At 24.3% G+C, this 15,816-nt stretch overlaps 1 protein-coding gene across 1 annotated transcript; it reads left to right on the top strand.

The window, feature by feature from the left end:
• Positions 1-604: 604 nt before the first annotated feature.
• Positions 605-7,608, top strand: LOC145834486 (TM2 domain-containing protein 1-like). Its single transcript, XM_082941924.1, has 5 exons — positions 605-774; positions 3,412-3,508; positions 5,024-5,118; positions 5,269-5,368; positions 6,968-7,608. The coding sequence occupies exons 1-5, from the start codon at positions 620-622 to the stop codon at positions 7,073-7,075; spliced, it is 555 nt and encodes a 184-aa protein (XP_082798050.1). The 5' UTR covers positions 605-619; the 3' UTR covers positions 7,076-7,608.
• Positions 7,609-15,816: the final 8,208 nt, after the last annotated feature.

Genomic DNA, 15,816 nt, shown 5'->3' on the forward strand with positions numbered 1-15,816 from the left:
AAAACATTCGTAAATTGTGATATTTTACACCTTTTGAGTTGAAGAAAAACTTTTTAAACAATACTTCGTTTAGTTTTCTAGATATTTAAGAAATAATATTAAACTAAACTGAACTAAAATTGAACAGTTATAAAAACAGTAAGGTTTCATTAATATTATTACATTAAGATTTAAAAACATAAAATCTTTCTAAATTTTAGTTAAAATTAATGAAAATATAATAAAGAAAAATTGCTTTACTTTTTTTGAATTTTGATAGTTTAATTAACTTTAATCACAACTGAAACTGCGTATAAAAGACTTAAAAATATCGGTTTTGTCATTACAGTACTAAAAGTATTTTGTTATTTGAAAAATAAACGAAATATTAGTTTAAAAAATTTCCTAAACTTCTGAGTGGTTAATAACTTATAATTGTGCTAAATTTTATGTAGCAAAAATTTATTTAGCATCTCGGTTAGAGTACATACGATTATAAATTCTAATACTGAAGAAAGTTGGGTAGTTTTGCTTCCTTCTAATAAGACCCATTCAGTGTCAAGTAGAGCGTAAGATTTGTTGAATTTCAGCCAAGTCACCCATAATGATAAAAGCTACCATCAATTTTAATAGAAAAAACATGTGTTACATATCTAAGAAAATATGGTTAGTATTTTCGATATTGAGTATCTTTTGTTTTAGGAAGATTGAATCTGTTCCATTTTGTGATACCCTTTTGGTTGGACAGTTTGATTGTGATTATCAAAACATTGACCCAAAAACTCAAGAGCTAAAGTAGTTTTTTGTTTTATATTATTTTGAAGTTTATACAATTTGTATTAAACTATGAATTAAGTGTTTTATACACCTTCTTAGTAACAGCTACTATTCAAAGTTTCCAAGATAATTACCCAGCATAATATCACATTAGTATTGTGCTGAAGTTATTTAGTTAGCCTTATATTTATATTCAATGTCTTTTTTACTCATAACTTTAGGCTAAAAATCAATGTTTTAGGACAATTTATTTGATGTTCAGTTTTAGTAAGAAAAAGCTTAATACTTATAAAATTAAATCAGTATAAAATACATTTATATTATAAAATAAAAGCAATTAATTATTTAAGTTTTATTAGTTGAAAATAAATAAACTATATGGTAATTAACTAGCATGATGTTGGAATAATAACAAGCTGAAATTATATAGTGTTTGATGTCTTTTTTGAAAATAATTTTAGATTAAAAGTACAATGTTTTTTTATTAATATAATATTATGAAATTTATTATCTTTAAGTTTTATATTTAATTTTAACTTAAAAATAGTTAGAAGTATCTAATAACACTTTTTAGTTCAGTTTATAAGTATATAATATACAAATACAACATATCTTACTAAAAAGTTAATCTGTTTATGTATTTATATAGCTTGTTCAAAACAAAATATCTTTTTATACCTAACATATTACGCTAAAAACATTGATTTTCGGCCTAAATTTACAGTTTAAAAAGACATTGAATATTCTGTAAGTTCTGTTTGATATCAGTGTGACATTATGCTAAGTAGTTACTAATTACTTTATGTATGTCCTGGACAAGACGTTAAAAGGTATCCATGGTGTGCAACTTGATAATCAAAAGGTTTTTGGTAATTACCTAGGATGATGTTGCACCAATATCAAAGTCAATTTATATTATATTCAATGTCTTTTTTAACCATAACTTACATCTTACAACATAAAAATAATATTATAAATGCATAAACAAAATCAAACTTGCTTATCATAAAGTAATAAAACTTAAATATTTAATTGCTTTTCTTTTACAATATAAAGTATATCAATAAAATAATTTATACCTATTACAATATTGTAAAATAATATCAATTAAGTACATAAAATTAAAATAAATTAATTTAGTACTTACTATGTCTTTATATAGCTTGTTTAAAACAAAGTATCTTTTAAAATTAAGTATATTAGTCTTAAAACATTGGTTTTTAGCCTAAAGTTATGATTAAAAAACATCAAATATAATATAAGGGTGGATACACTTTTTGGAGTTAAGTTAGAACGAATTTAAGAATAAGAAAACAATTTTGGCAAAGTTACCACACGTTTAGTTAAAATAGGTCTTCATATTACAGAGTTGCAAAAAAACCTAAAACTTGACAATTTAGGCAAAAAAAAAAAGAAAATAGTTTTTTGTAAAAACCTAGAATACCAAACAAAATTCACTAAAAAACTTGGAATTTTAAGCTATTTTTACATTCATAGTAAAAATTCATTAGATACAAAAATAATATCAGAAAGATAAAATAAATTTCGTATCATTTAATTTTTTTATTAACAAACATATTTAAAGTAGTTAATTAGTTTTTTTTTAAATGTTTTTTACGTTTTAAGACAGTTTTTTAGCTTGAGTTTGATTTTATACTAAAAGTGAAGCAAAAAACTTGTTTTATAAAAAACTGAAAGAAATTTTAAAAAACTTTTTGGCAACCTTGATACTACTAAACATTAAAAAAATCCTAATTTTTAGTCAATGCAATAAGTATGACATAAGATTTTTTTAGCTTTTAAATTCCTTTTAGCTATTTTACTGCACACATACTTGTGAAACCTTGTGAATGTACTATTGAGAACCTTTCTTAATCCACCTTTTACCTTTAAGTTGATCAACTTAGTGATTTTATAATTGCTACTAATTTTTTTTTTTAGTTTTAGTTAAACACATAAATTTTTGTTGCATTCCAAAATTACTTAATTAATCAACTTAACTTAGAAAGTGTTTCACAAAAAGTCTTTAAATAGTACTTATTAAAAATTTCATATTCAGTAACTTAGCCAAAAATAAGGTTCTTAGCTTGAAAAAAATGTATGTAGTAATAATTAATTGATGGTCAGTTAAAATTTAGGAAGTTGATTTACAACAGCTTTCAAAAATATTTTTTTTTGAGATTAGCAAACAGATTAGTTTTTATACTATAGTTAAAAGCATTTGTACAATGGAATTTTTTTCTATTAATTGGCTTGCTACTCTTGAGACATAAAAGCCAGCCTGAGTGATTAAACATTTTACTGGGTTAATCTGGATCAATAAAAAAAATATTGAAGTCAAAAACAAAAAGAATTAATCAAAATTAATTTTTTTCTTAAAACACAAAAAAGTGTTTTATTTCTATTATACTTTACTAAATTTCCTGTTCACAGTAAAATAGTTTCTATGTACACTGTGAAGAATAACAAATTCTAAATAAAAGTTATCATTAGATAGGTAACAAACTTTTGAATAGTATTTACCATATGATGCACCATAAATTTCATTCTATTGAACTTAAATTAGTAAAGTAAATCATAGCTACTTATAATTTTATAATACCTATAGGTGAAACTAAAAATAAATTTTACGAATTCAATATAATATGTTTTTAGAAATTGCAGCCAGTATGGTAAAACATTTGTCAATTGCTCAACCTCACCAGGTATTACTTGTAAAGTTAAAGGAGGCAATGGAAACAATATAAGTCAAGTATGTTTCCAACAATTTGTTATATGGTTTGATTTTAGATTACTTAATATCCAAGTTTTAAAAGTCTACTTATTGTTAACAAAAAAAAGTAATAAATATTTTGAAGTATAAAATATGTTTGAAATTAGTTATTTTCCTTCTTATATTCTTATCAAGTTTTTACAGATTTTTAAGTGGATGAGTTTAGCTTTTTAAAGTATGTAAACTAATTAAACCAATCTAATGTCTTCAACTGTAGAAATATAAGAACAGCTTCTTCTTTCTTGGTAAAAAAAATAAAAATTAGTACAGGGATGGGTAGCCTGTTGTAATTAGTGAGTCTATTTTTTATAAAAAATTGCTTGCGGAATGTCTGTAAAGAAAAAAGTTTTCTACAAGTGACAACTTTTAACGATATAGTGAGAGGATTTATTTTATACAAAAACAAGCATTGGCTTTTATATGAAAGCTTTCAGTATAAATTGCTATTTAGATTTTATGGAAAACCAAAGCTTTGTTTAATTATTGATTTATATAAATTAAAAAAAAAAATTTTAATAAAAACATATGAACCTTAAATTTTTCATTCTCAATATTCTTTGAAGTTTAAAATATTGTTAATTAATCCATCTTTCTTAATTTTTTTGAGCTACAGACCTCAAATTTTTATAAAACATTCCTCATATAGTTGAAGAAATTTTTAATATTGTAGTTAAAAAAAAAAAGATTTTAAAGGCAGTTTTTGTAAAAATAAATATTATTTTTTATACTAAAAAGATCCCTACGTTTATAAGATTGAAATATTAGTAATAGACTTGGTGTAAATTTTTTGAAGAAAATTTGTTAAAATGGAAGTGAAATCTGATTTTAGTAAAATAGGTTTTTTTTTGCATTTTTCGTTTGTGTATTTTGGTTAGGTGTCAAATATGCACAAAGGAACACTTTTGCACAAAGAAACTTTTGCACAAAGTCACTTTTGAACAGATTTTTTTTTTATTATATGTTTTACTTTTTTATTAAAATAAACAGAATTTTAATTTTTACTATGACTGTTATCCCTAACCCTTGGTCAATAACTTTTTTTTTTGTTTTTTATAAATTTATTTACTTTTTTCTGTTGTATTTTTTTAATCATTTAATATATTTGTTATTTTTTTACTCACATGCAAAAATGACCCTTTGTGTCCAAAATTGTACCTTTGTGCATATTCGACCCGTTTCTGTGCATTTTATAGCCAAGATAAAACTCCTCCAAGTACATTCAACTAATAAAAAAACAAGGTAGACCCCTCTATGCCGTTTAAATAATTATTATATCTAAAAAACTACTACTTTAAACTAAAAATGGTAAAAATAAGCAACAATAAAGCACTGGTAACTACAAAATATTAAATTAAGAGCCTAATGGTTATTAACTACAACCAAAATATTTTTACTTTGAGGGCGATAGTTTTCTGACCGCTAGATAAGTAGTTGTAATAGTTTTTTATTAGTTTTACCTTTTAAAAAGTTTTTTACACTTATATGATTTTTTAGTTTACCAAGCAAGTAGAATGCAGATGGACCAATGGAACGCATTACAGTACTGCTGTCATCCTTTCCATATTTCTTGGTTGGCTTGGTGTTGACAGGTTATTAAGGCCATTTACTTTCTTTATAGCTTGTATAAAGTTTGCTTGTAAAAAAGTTTTTAGAAATAGAAGCTTAATGTCTAATAATTTTTTTTTATAACCATTCAATTGTGTCTTTTTGTATTTAATAAACTTGTAATATTAAAACAGATTTTACTTGGGCTATCCAGCATTAGGGTTGTTGAAATTATCTACGTTTGGCTTATGTGGATTTGGATGGTTTATTGACTTCATGCTAATTGGTTTGCAGGTTAATTAAAATTTAATAATAAAGTTTTATTACAAGGTAAATTATTTTTATTTAGGAATGACACACAACAGATGGGATAAGTTTTATATTGAATGAAAAAGTTGTTGCGTTGTTTTCTGAAACATTTAATGTAGTGAGAAACTAAATAAATGTTTTCGAGGATGATACTTTTTTTTTAATGTATATATAAACAATGATAGTTAGTGTAAACATTTTTATCGAATTTTATGTAAAAACTGTATTTTTAATTAGAATTCATGTGACCAAAACAAATGATAATTACTGTTTTTCTTATTTTAATTGTGTAAGTCAAAACTGATTTTGAACTAGTTATTAATAACCTAATAATTGTAAAAGTTTTTTAATCGTGTAATATTTATTTTGAAGCTTTAAAAAAATAAATAAATAAATACTTACAGTTAATTCTTAAAACAGTTTCAAATGTATATAGTTTTAGTTAGTTTTTTTAGAGTATTTTAATATATACGTTTTAATTTTAAACCTTGGCTTTTAATAATTGCATTCATTAATTTTTTAACTGGATAATAATTCACGTAGTATACTAATTCACTGTATCATTTAAGTTTTAACTTATAACAATGTTTAATAATAAACTATATTGTTTGCACGGTAATACATATTGGATTTAACTTTAATTAATTTTAAAAATCATTATAGTTAAGTTTATCAATTAGAAATGTGTTATCTATTTAAATTTTTTTCAATTTAAGATACATAATTGTATAAAAATGTTAGATATATTTTATTTCATAATACAAATCAGGGTTGCCACAAAACCTGGAATCCTGGAAAAACCTGAAATTAAAAAAATTAGACTAAAAAAACTAGAATTTAAGAAATTTTGAACAAAAATCACTAAAAGTCTAGAATTTTAAACAACTTTTACATGTTTAGTAGTAAAATAATGATTTGGCACTAAAAATCTATCATATAGGTAAAAGTTAGTCATCATCAAAAATGTTTTTTTATTAAAAAACACATTCAAAGTTGCTCTACAGTATCTTCTCAATGTTTTTATACTATTTAACACAGTATTTTACCTTAACCTTAATTTTAAACTAAAAATAGACCTCAAAACGTGTACTTTTAAAAACCTGGAAAAAGCTTGCCAAAAACCAGTGGCAACCCTGACTAATATATTTACTATATTTTTAACTATCACCTAAAACCAAAATAATCTCATAAATGTCTGAGCTGCTACCTCCGAATGATAATTTTAAGATTAAAATAAATCAGACCAATTTTGACTGGTCAAATGTATCATGTTGTCGAATTTTATTTCTGCTTCGGTTTCAGATGAACTAAAATCTTTTTTATTTCAAAAATGTTTTAGCTGTTTTTATCATATTTTTTTTTTTAATTTCCTTTTTTAGTTTTTGCACGACAAACACTATTTAATTGGCCATGCAAGATTAAACCTAGTGCTTATAGTTTATAATGTTAACTTAACATTTAACATTAAACGTAATATACTAAATGAAATAGATTCAGAGTTAATGATTAAAAGGTTGTTACAGTTTTTGTTACTTATAGTTATTTTTGATTTAGTTTTTATCAAACTGAATAATTCTGATTTAGGTGGTAATACCAGCTGATGGGTCTAATTACGTCATTGAAATGTTTGGGCCTCGACTTTCACAATATGATCTTAACGATCAAACATACTACTATTATGGAAAAATCTGAAATTCAAGTAGTTTTATAGGGAAAGAAAAGTTTTATAAGGTAGATGCAAGTGGAAGAAAAAAAAAACTAGCTTTTACACCAGCTTCAACAACTGGACATCCTTTGTAAAGAGACTGTTATTTATTTTCAATTATACTGCCACTATAAATTGATGTTTTTAGCTTTTTTTCTTATAGATTTGTGTTTTTTATCTAAAGCCAGCAATCAGCTTAAGAGTAATGATAATACAAATTCATAATACAAATTCAAGTTCACTTGTACAAAGGGTGTAGTTTCTATAATATTGTAACTATTTTAAGCTAATTAAAAAATATTATTCGGAATATTTGTAATGTGGTCTAATTAAGATAGAATGTGTATTTTGAGCAATCTTAATAATAAAAATCAGTTATATTTATTATGTATACAACCATTTGTAATGTTGTAACTATTTTAAGCCAAGTAAAAAATTATTATTCGGTATAATGTAATATGGTCTAATTAAGTTTAAATGTTTATTTTGAACAATCTTAATAATAAAAACAAGTTATACTTTGTTATATATACGACTTATAATGTTGTAACTAAAACAGTTTTACTCGGGCTATTTGTAATATGGTCTAATCAAAGTATTGTGTTTTAAAGGATCTTAATGTAAAAAATATTTTTTAAAGTTTTTATATTATGTATCAATGTTTGTTGTAATTAGCTTCTTAAACTACAAATTTTTGTGAAAATACTTATCTTATTAAATTTAATTAAAAATGATCAAATTAAGACAACTATAAATGGCTATCTTTAATAGTAAAAACTATTTATTCCACACTTTTTACGTTTTTTCATAAAGTCCATTGTTATATTTTAAAATTCCAAAGTCTTAGTTTATTTATGGGTTGCCGAAAAAACTGGAATACTAGAAGAACCAAATTTTGACAATTTAGGCAAAAAAAAAGTAACTCGAAAAACCTGGAATTTGAGAACACCTGGAGTTCTAAACTTTTTTTACATGTAAAGTAACAAATTTTCAATTGGATACGAAAAATTTATCATTAAGATTAAAAAAGTTTTGAATTATTTTTTTCTTTAACATACTTAATTAAGGTATCTTAACAGTATCTTTTCAATGTTTTTATACTATTTAAGTCTTTTTATTTACCTTAAATTTAATTTTATACAAAATTTTTTTTTAATCTAGAAAAAAATTACCAAAATCTTTTGGAAACCCTGTAATTTCAAAAGTTATAGAAACCACAGAGGTTAGAGAATGTCTAAAAAGTAGTAAAATGTTGCAAATTTTTTATAAAATTATACTGACGATTCGTAGATTTAGAAGTAATCATTGAAGTTTTAAATGTCACATTTTTTTCCTAAACATCAAAGAAACAGATTATAGATTCTATAATATTTGATTATACCATTTAAGTTCCTAATTTTTTTTTTGAAAAAAACTGTTAAAAATTTAGAAAAAAAAAATTTGTAAAAATCACTTTTAATAAGTTTTATACATTAGATGTATTTTTTTGACTTTCATGAGGCTTAATACAAGAAACTTATACAGTAAACATTTACTTAATTAGAATGTTTCTATATAAGTTATACAGTAACCTGCCAACTGGTACGCACTCTAAATGCACCGCAAAAGTGCGTACCTAGGAAATTTTGATCTTAAATTGTCTACACTAGGCCTTATACAAACATGTTAAAAGCAGCTTAAGTTTAAAAATGACTACTAAAGTAAAATCCCGCAAAAAAAAAAACTTTCAGCATAAAAGAAAAACATATTTGTTGGAAAAATATAGAATAGTATAAAGTCTTTAATTAATATATATAATTATGTTTAAACCACAAAGTTTTTTAATATATCTTTTATTTCCTTTTACGTTTAAAGTTAACATAGTTTATATAATCATTTACTATATATATGTAAAGATTAATGAAAACTTTAATCATGCTTTTACTAAATTGTGTTTATTTTAAAAAGCTATTTTAGGGTTATAAAACTTCGTTCCTGCTTACGTTGCATTTTTTTCTTTTCTATAAACTTTTTACATTTATGTTGCGATCATAGAGTAAGTAAAGTCAGTTGCACTGTACATTAGTTTTAGCTTAAATAAATTTTGTATGATTTTTTAAACATTTTTTTCCTATGTTTTAATAATGGGGTGTACAAATTTAAATAGCAATGTTTGTCATTTTCGTAAATAAATTCATAGTTTCTTTTAAATATTGGATTTGATATACAATCTGGATTTCATGACTTATTTTATTGTTTCTTAGGTTTTAGTTTAAATTCAATACAGTGCAATTACTTTAAAAATAAAATACTTTTGTAATACTATTTTAAGTTATTTTTTTTAACAAAAAATTAAAAGCATTTTGAACACATCGTTTTTTGGCTAAAAGGGTGCGTACCATACCGGCAGTTCGTACCTAGGAAATGCTTACCTAGTTGGCATGTTACTGTACTTCTAAGTCAGGGTTCAAACTCCGACGTCTGGGCAAATGCGGCTAGCAAAGCACTAATCTAGGGTCCTTAATGTACTTGTCAGCTAAAACTAAACCTTTATAAAACAATCAAAGTTTTTAAATTAGTAAAAGAAATCAGTATAAGGCTCTCAGTTTAACAATTAGAAGTATTATTGCTTGATTTATTAGATTTGTGGTATAAACAGATTGGTAATTTAACTAAAGTTTAAAAATTTGGGTAAAAAATAATCTGGAGGTTTGTATTTATTAAAACAAAAAGAGAAACTATAAACAACTTACATGTTAAGTAAATTTAAGTTGGATACAAAATGTTTACCACATAACAATTTTTTATTATTATTACTTTAAAGTAAAGTGTTATAAAACGCGTTTAAATTTTCATTTTAATATTTCATAATATTCGAAACAGTTTTTTGCCTTAAATTTAGTCTTCATTTATAATTATATAAAAAAAAACTTGTACTTTTATAACCCTTAAAACAAAAGAAAAAATCCTGAAGGAATTTTGATAAAAACCTGAAGCTAACCCGTACAAAATTGTACTTTTTATTAATTACTTCACTTTAAAAAAACTAGCACCCCTTAGACTTTCTAGAATTGGCTTGCGACATACACAAGGCTGCTAAACCCTGTTCTAAGTGATTGGGCGGCAGCTTCTGACTGTAATTATATGCTACAACAATTTTTTGTTAGATTTAGTATTACGCTTTAAAAATTTTTGAACTTAGTAATGTTGTCTTCAAGAATTCATACGGATTAGAAAAACTAGTATGGTATAATTGTTATTCTACAATATATTTTTGTTAACTTCTAAACCGTGACTTATTCTTAATAGTTTTCACACAATATTTTGAAGATTTTTTTTTTGTAAGGAAAAGTCATTATGTACAAATTAAACTAAAAGCAGAAAAGTAAGTATTTATTACAAATTACTTTATACTTAGTTTTTTTTAACATTTAGCTCCAAATAAGTTTAATAAAAAGTAGCTTTTATATAGTAGATTGTTTCTCGGTGGCATAGGGGTGTTAATAATAACATTTTAAACTGTAATAAACATTTTATTGTAAGATCGAAACCCTCTAGTTTACTGATAAACAAAAAAACTTTTAATATTTCTAAGTAAGTGGTTGATTACAGCTAGAATAATTATGTATCGTTTAGCAGTTTTTAAAATTCTAAAAACTGTGCAGTTACTATTCAATAATTATATATGAAACTTAATAGAAGTAATTTTGACAAAAAAACAAACGCTTAAAATAACTGGTCCTAAAATTTGGTGTAAGATAAAACCTTTTGGTTAACGAGTCGTACACCGCTTGGATACAGTTTAATGTTTTGTCGAGGATTATAAGGAATTAGATAGCTTACTTATTTAATACAGGATCTACAAACCAAGGTTCGCGGGTTAGATATGGCCAGCGGTGTAATTTTTTAGCTTGAAAATAATTTATGCAGAAAAAACAAATTTGATCCGTATTATGATATATAGTTATCAAAATGCTCTTAATATGATTTCGAGCAACCAGTATTGCTTATTAAATGATAATTTCGTTACAAGTTTACTTAAAAGAAACTTTATTTTAATATTTTAGAAATTTTTTTTGGAAAAGTTCTAAAAATCCGGCCTATGAAAGATTTTTAAAGTAATTCTGACCATTATTTATAAAAGTCTGCCAACTCCTATCCAAGAGGAGTAAGAGTCAAATATGCACGAAGGGAAACTTTTTAACAAAGGGTCTTTTTTGCACGACGACACTTTTCTACAAAGACGATTTTGCACGAGGAGTCACTTTTGCACGGAGACAATTTTGCCTGGGTTAATTTTTTCATATATTTATTTTTTTATTAATTAAATTTTTTATTAGTTTTATTTTTTTATTATTTAAAATTTTTATCTTTTTTTCTTTTTACAATTATTGTTACCCCTAGTCCTTCTTACCCTCAGTTGGTGAAGTTTTTTCTTTTTTTTGTTTTTTATTACTTTTGTTTTTTGAATTTTGATTTTTTAATTTTATCTATAATTTTTATTAGTCATTGTTTGCTTTTTATTTTAACTATTACTGTTACCCCTCCTAACCCTTACCCTCGGTCGGTAACTTATTTTTTCTTCTTTGTTTTTTTTCTTGATTTTTTTATAATGTTTTGTTTTTTTTTACTCTCGTGCAAAAATCACCCTTCGTGCAAAAGTGACCATCCATGCAAAAGTGTCTTCGTGCAAAAGTACCCTTCGTGCAAAAGTGTATCTTCGTGCATATTTGACCCTTTGTGCAAAAGTGTCTTCGTGCATATTTGACCCTTTGTGCAAAAGTGTCTTCGTGAATATTTGACCTGTTCCCATCCTAGAGGTCTACTTTATAGTTTTGTGCTTATAAAAAAAAATCTTATTAAATAAGTGGTTTATACATACATATTACATACTAAAAAAAATTTATTATAAGATTTAGGAATTTTTAACTTTAAACTGGCAAATAGTTTAGTTATAACAAAGAATAAAAAAAAAAAAAAGCAAAGTTTTGTTTTTAACAGTTTTAAACTTAGTTGTTTGTGTTTTATTTAAACTATTGCTTGATGTAATTGTTTAAAAAGTTCTTATTATTTTTATTATAGTTCATTCAATTAAGGTTATTTCGAATGAAGTTTTTTTTTCTTTTATATTAAATATTAATCAAGATAAAAACATAACTTTTTTTTAATGTTTATAAAACACTCTACAAATAGCTATAATAAGTTAAGTTTTAACTGTTTTGTTTTTATTAAAATAATTTTTTGCCCAATTTGTTTAAAAAATATCAAAATTCTAAACTAACTATTTCTATCATAACAATTTTAACTATAAAACCACAAAAGATAGCATGCATATGTAAAAAGTACAATAAACATTTTTTGTAGCTAAACATTTTTTCTCTACACTTTGTTCTAAAAATTAAATGAAGCTACTGAGTAAATAAAAACCATTTAAGGATCCTATGTGATTTTTTTTTATAAACAAATTTTTATAAATTTCTCAGGACACGTTTTTTTAAATAAACTAAAATTAGATTGAAATTAACTTTACTATTGATTTACGTATAAACTTTCTGTATTTATATACTATACGAAACTTTAAAATGTAAAGCTATAAAGTTTATTGCTACACGTTAGATCAGGTAGAATATCATTCCAAACAACAACCTGCATGGATAAATGATAGTGTTTTTTTCAGATTTTTAGAAACCTACAAAAATAGTCCAGCGTTGCAGAAGACCAACTAACTTTTAATCTAAACAAATATTTTAAACAAATTATTGTCGTAAAAATTATTTTGTGAGACAAAATTAAACTGTTCGGACAGTTTTAGTGGTTTTAGGTTTTTTGTTTAATATATTTATACTGACATCTAAACGTCATTTGTTAAAAGTTTTTGTACATGACTGTTTTGCATATATTTTTTAAAATCCAAACGTATCTGTATAGAATAAAACCTCGTTATATTTTACGCAATAGTTGCTAGTATGATGATGAGCGTATTGACCCAAATTTACTCCGGTTTGATATTTTAAGCTAAAAACAATTATTTATTAAGTATTTATTACTTAGACTCTTAAAACTCTGCTTTCCGCTTATTTACATGGTTACATGACAATTCAAATTTATGATAATTCATATTCCGACAATACAAGTTGTTTAAAAACTATTTAAAGGGTCAAAATTCAAGAAAAAAAAGCTTGTAGGTCTAATTAGTTACAACAAACTTTGTTTTTTAAATTTTAAAATTTTTTGAGATATTTTTAAAATAAGTTTAAAATTATAGTAATTTTTAGAAATATAAAAATTCTCCTTTAAGAATTTTTTCAGTCTTTTGTTACAACCATAATCTTATTAAAGAGACCTAGAACCGTTTTTTTTTTAATACATTTGAAGTTGTGGCCTTTAAAACATTTTTTTAATGTAGTTGAATTGTTATGTAACCCTGAAAAAGTATTTTATACTTTGAAAAAATGAAAAAGCGGTTTTAGGTCTAATTAAAGAGTTTATAATAGTAAAAGAAATATTAAAATAGTATTTAAAAAACTACTATATTTTAAAACTTTTTAGCCATATCTCAAAAATATTTATAATTTGGCTAAAATAAAAAAATTATTTCTTGGTATAAATTAAACGTATAAAAATTTTTTTTAATCTAGCAAAATATGTAGTATTTATTGAGTAGTATCTTGTTAAACTATTTTTTAAAGAGTTTGAATTATCTGAATGTGAATAGTTGTGCACTCATTTACATACATATATAATGAATTCTTTTAGATAAGTATTACAAGAATATTTTTTCTAAACTATACAAATGTTTAAGTTAAAATTTTATTTTAAAGTATAATTCAAGGTTTTTGAAAAATTTTCGGTCATTAAACTTAAGTTACATCTTTTAAAAATTTTTAGATCTACTTGCTAAAAAAGTTACATCTAAAACTAAACTTTTAATCATTAACTTAATTTAAAAACTGTGGTAGGGTAGTAAAATGTATTAATGAAATTGATACACTACTGTTACTGAAATATGGTGGTTTTGTTAACTTAAAATTATATTTACTTGACAAAATGAAATTGCAAGATGAAGGTACGCGAAACAAGTGTCGGCAGCCTTTTACAAGGGGAACGGGTCAGAAAACACGGCGTCACTTTAGCACAGAGTGACACTTTAGCACGGAGTGAAACTTTAACACAGAGTGATACTTTAACACATAGTGATACTTTAGCACGGCTTCAATTTAGCATGGAAATTATTTTGCACGATTCGTTTTTTCTAATATAAAATAAGTTAGATAAATAAAAGGTGTAAGATATAAATGTAAATAGATAATGATAAACAATTTACTTTTATTTTTTAAAAGCTCTGATAACTTGTTAGACTATTAAAAGTTTATTTAGCTCATTTTAAAGATATATATATATATATAGCTTTGAAAATTGTAGTACATATAGATTTAATTTCTTCTTATTTAGAAATAAACGAATTTTGGAATTTTATAATAAAGTCTTCGTTTGTGTTTGACATATATAAAGTGGGTAGCTGTCTAAATTGCACGAGCGTACAAAATTGCACAAAGATACTTTTGCACGAAGGTTCACTTTTGCATGAAGACACTTTTGCACGAGCAGAGAATTTTGCACGGAGATAATTTTGTATGGGTTGAATTTTTTTCTTTTTAATTTCTATATTAATTTTATTAATTATTTTTTATTCTTTTAATTATTATCACTGTTACTCGTAACCCTTACCCTCAGTTGGTAAGTTATTTTTTTGTTTTGTTTTTAATTTATTGTTTTGTTTTTAATTTTTTTTTATTGGTTTTTTAATTTTTTTTTTTAATTTAATTTTTTTTATTATCACTGTTACCCCTACCCTCGGTCGGTAGCTTTTTTTTTAATTTTTTTTGTTTTAATTTTAATTAGTTATTTTTTAATTTTATTTTTACTATCACTGTTACCTCTAACCCTTACCCTCGGTCAGTAACTTTTTTTTTATCAAATTATTTTTAGGTTTATTTTTTGTTTATTTATTATTTGTGCAAAAATGTAACTCGTGAAAAATTGACCCTTGGTGCAAAATCGTCTTCGTGCAAATTTGGCTTCGTGCAATTTTGTGCACTCGTGCAACTTTGTTCTCGTGCAATTTAGTAACCTCGTGCAATTTTGTCTTCGTGCAATTTAGACCAGTTCCCATATAAAGTAACAATTATTTACTATATCAGCCTGGTTAAATGATTAAATAAATTGTAGGTAAATTATTAGTAATATTTTTTATTATATGAGTTTAAATAACATAAAATTTAAGAAAACTTAATTAAGTATCTAGTAGTTAAATTCCAATTAACTTACCAACTTATTGCTTTATAGTAGTTATTTTTATCAATAAGTATAGTTCTTCTCTAAAAATAGAGCCTAAAATTTTCTAGCTTATTGCTAAGTGCGAGTGATTTCTATTAGTACAATTTGTAACTTAGTTAAACAGGCTACCGAACTTCGTCTTACTATTTCCTCATTTCTTTATTATAATTTTAAATGAAAATAACTTTGGTAAGTATTCTTCCCTTTGAGTCTACTCTTAGAAATGCCTAACATGCCTACTCAAAAGGTTGCTGACTAAATTAAGTTCAATTTTAAACATTTTCCTCAATATAATCTAAATTATTATTTGATTAATTAACTAAAAAGCAACAATTCTGATTTAGCTACATGCAAAAATTACACACCGTGCTAAAGTGTCACAGTGTGTAAAAGGGACGCTGTGCTAAAGTGA

The sequence above is a fragment of the Thalia democratica genome, chromosome 4, assembly GCF_965202585.1.
Source record: "Thalia democratica chromosome 4, ktThaDemo2.hap1.1, whole genome shotgun sequence".
Taxonomy (NCBI): domain Eukaryota; kingdom Metazoa; phylum Chordata; class Thaliacea; order Salpida; family Salpidae; genus Thalia; species Thalia democratica.